Here is a 265-nt window from a genome sequence, read left to right on the forward strand (position 1 = left end):
GGCCATCAGCCCCTCGGTGCACTACAGCGAGAGGATTGTCAACGGGCAGAACGCAGTGCCTGGCTCGTGGCCCTGGCAGGTGTCCCTGCAGGTATGGCACTGTCCCCGGGCAGGGGCATTGTCCCCGGGCACCGTCCCCAGGCACCATCCCCAGGCAGGGGCAGTGTCGGTGCCCTAGGCACTGTGGTGAGCCAGGGACCAGAGTTGGGAGGTGGACAGGCACCAAGGGGACCTGTGACACCCTCTGCCTGTCCCCAGCTTGGCG

The 265-nt window shown here is 67.5% G+C and overlaps 1 protein-coding gene across 1 annotated transcript in view; it reads left to right on the forward strand.

Moving 5' to 3' along the window:
- The window catches only part of CTRL (chymotrypsin like), a 2,093-nt gene that overhangs the window by 199 nt on the left and 1,629 nt on the right, over positions 1-265 (forward strand). Inside the window, exon 2 of the mRNA XM_029084811.1 lies at positions 1-91. Within this exon, the coding sequence (XP_028940644.1) occupies positions 1-91 (91 nt within the window). The remainder of the gene's footprint in view (positions 92-265) is intronic.

This window comes from Antrostomus carolinensis, unplaced genomic scaffold (genome assembly GCF_000700745.2).
Source record: "Antrostomus carolinensis isolate BGI_N321 unplaced genomic scaffold, ASM70074v2 scaffold26994, whole genome shotgun sequence".
NCBI lineage: Eukaryota > Metazoa > Chordata > Aves > Caprimulgiformes > Caprimulgidae > Antrostomus > Antrostomus carolinensis.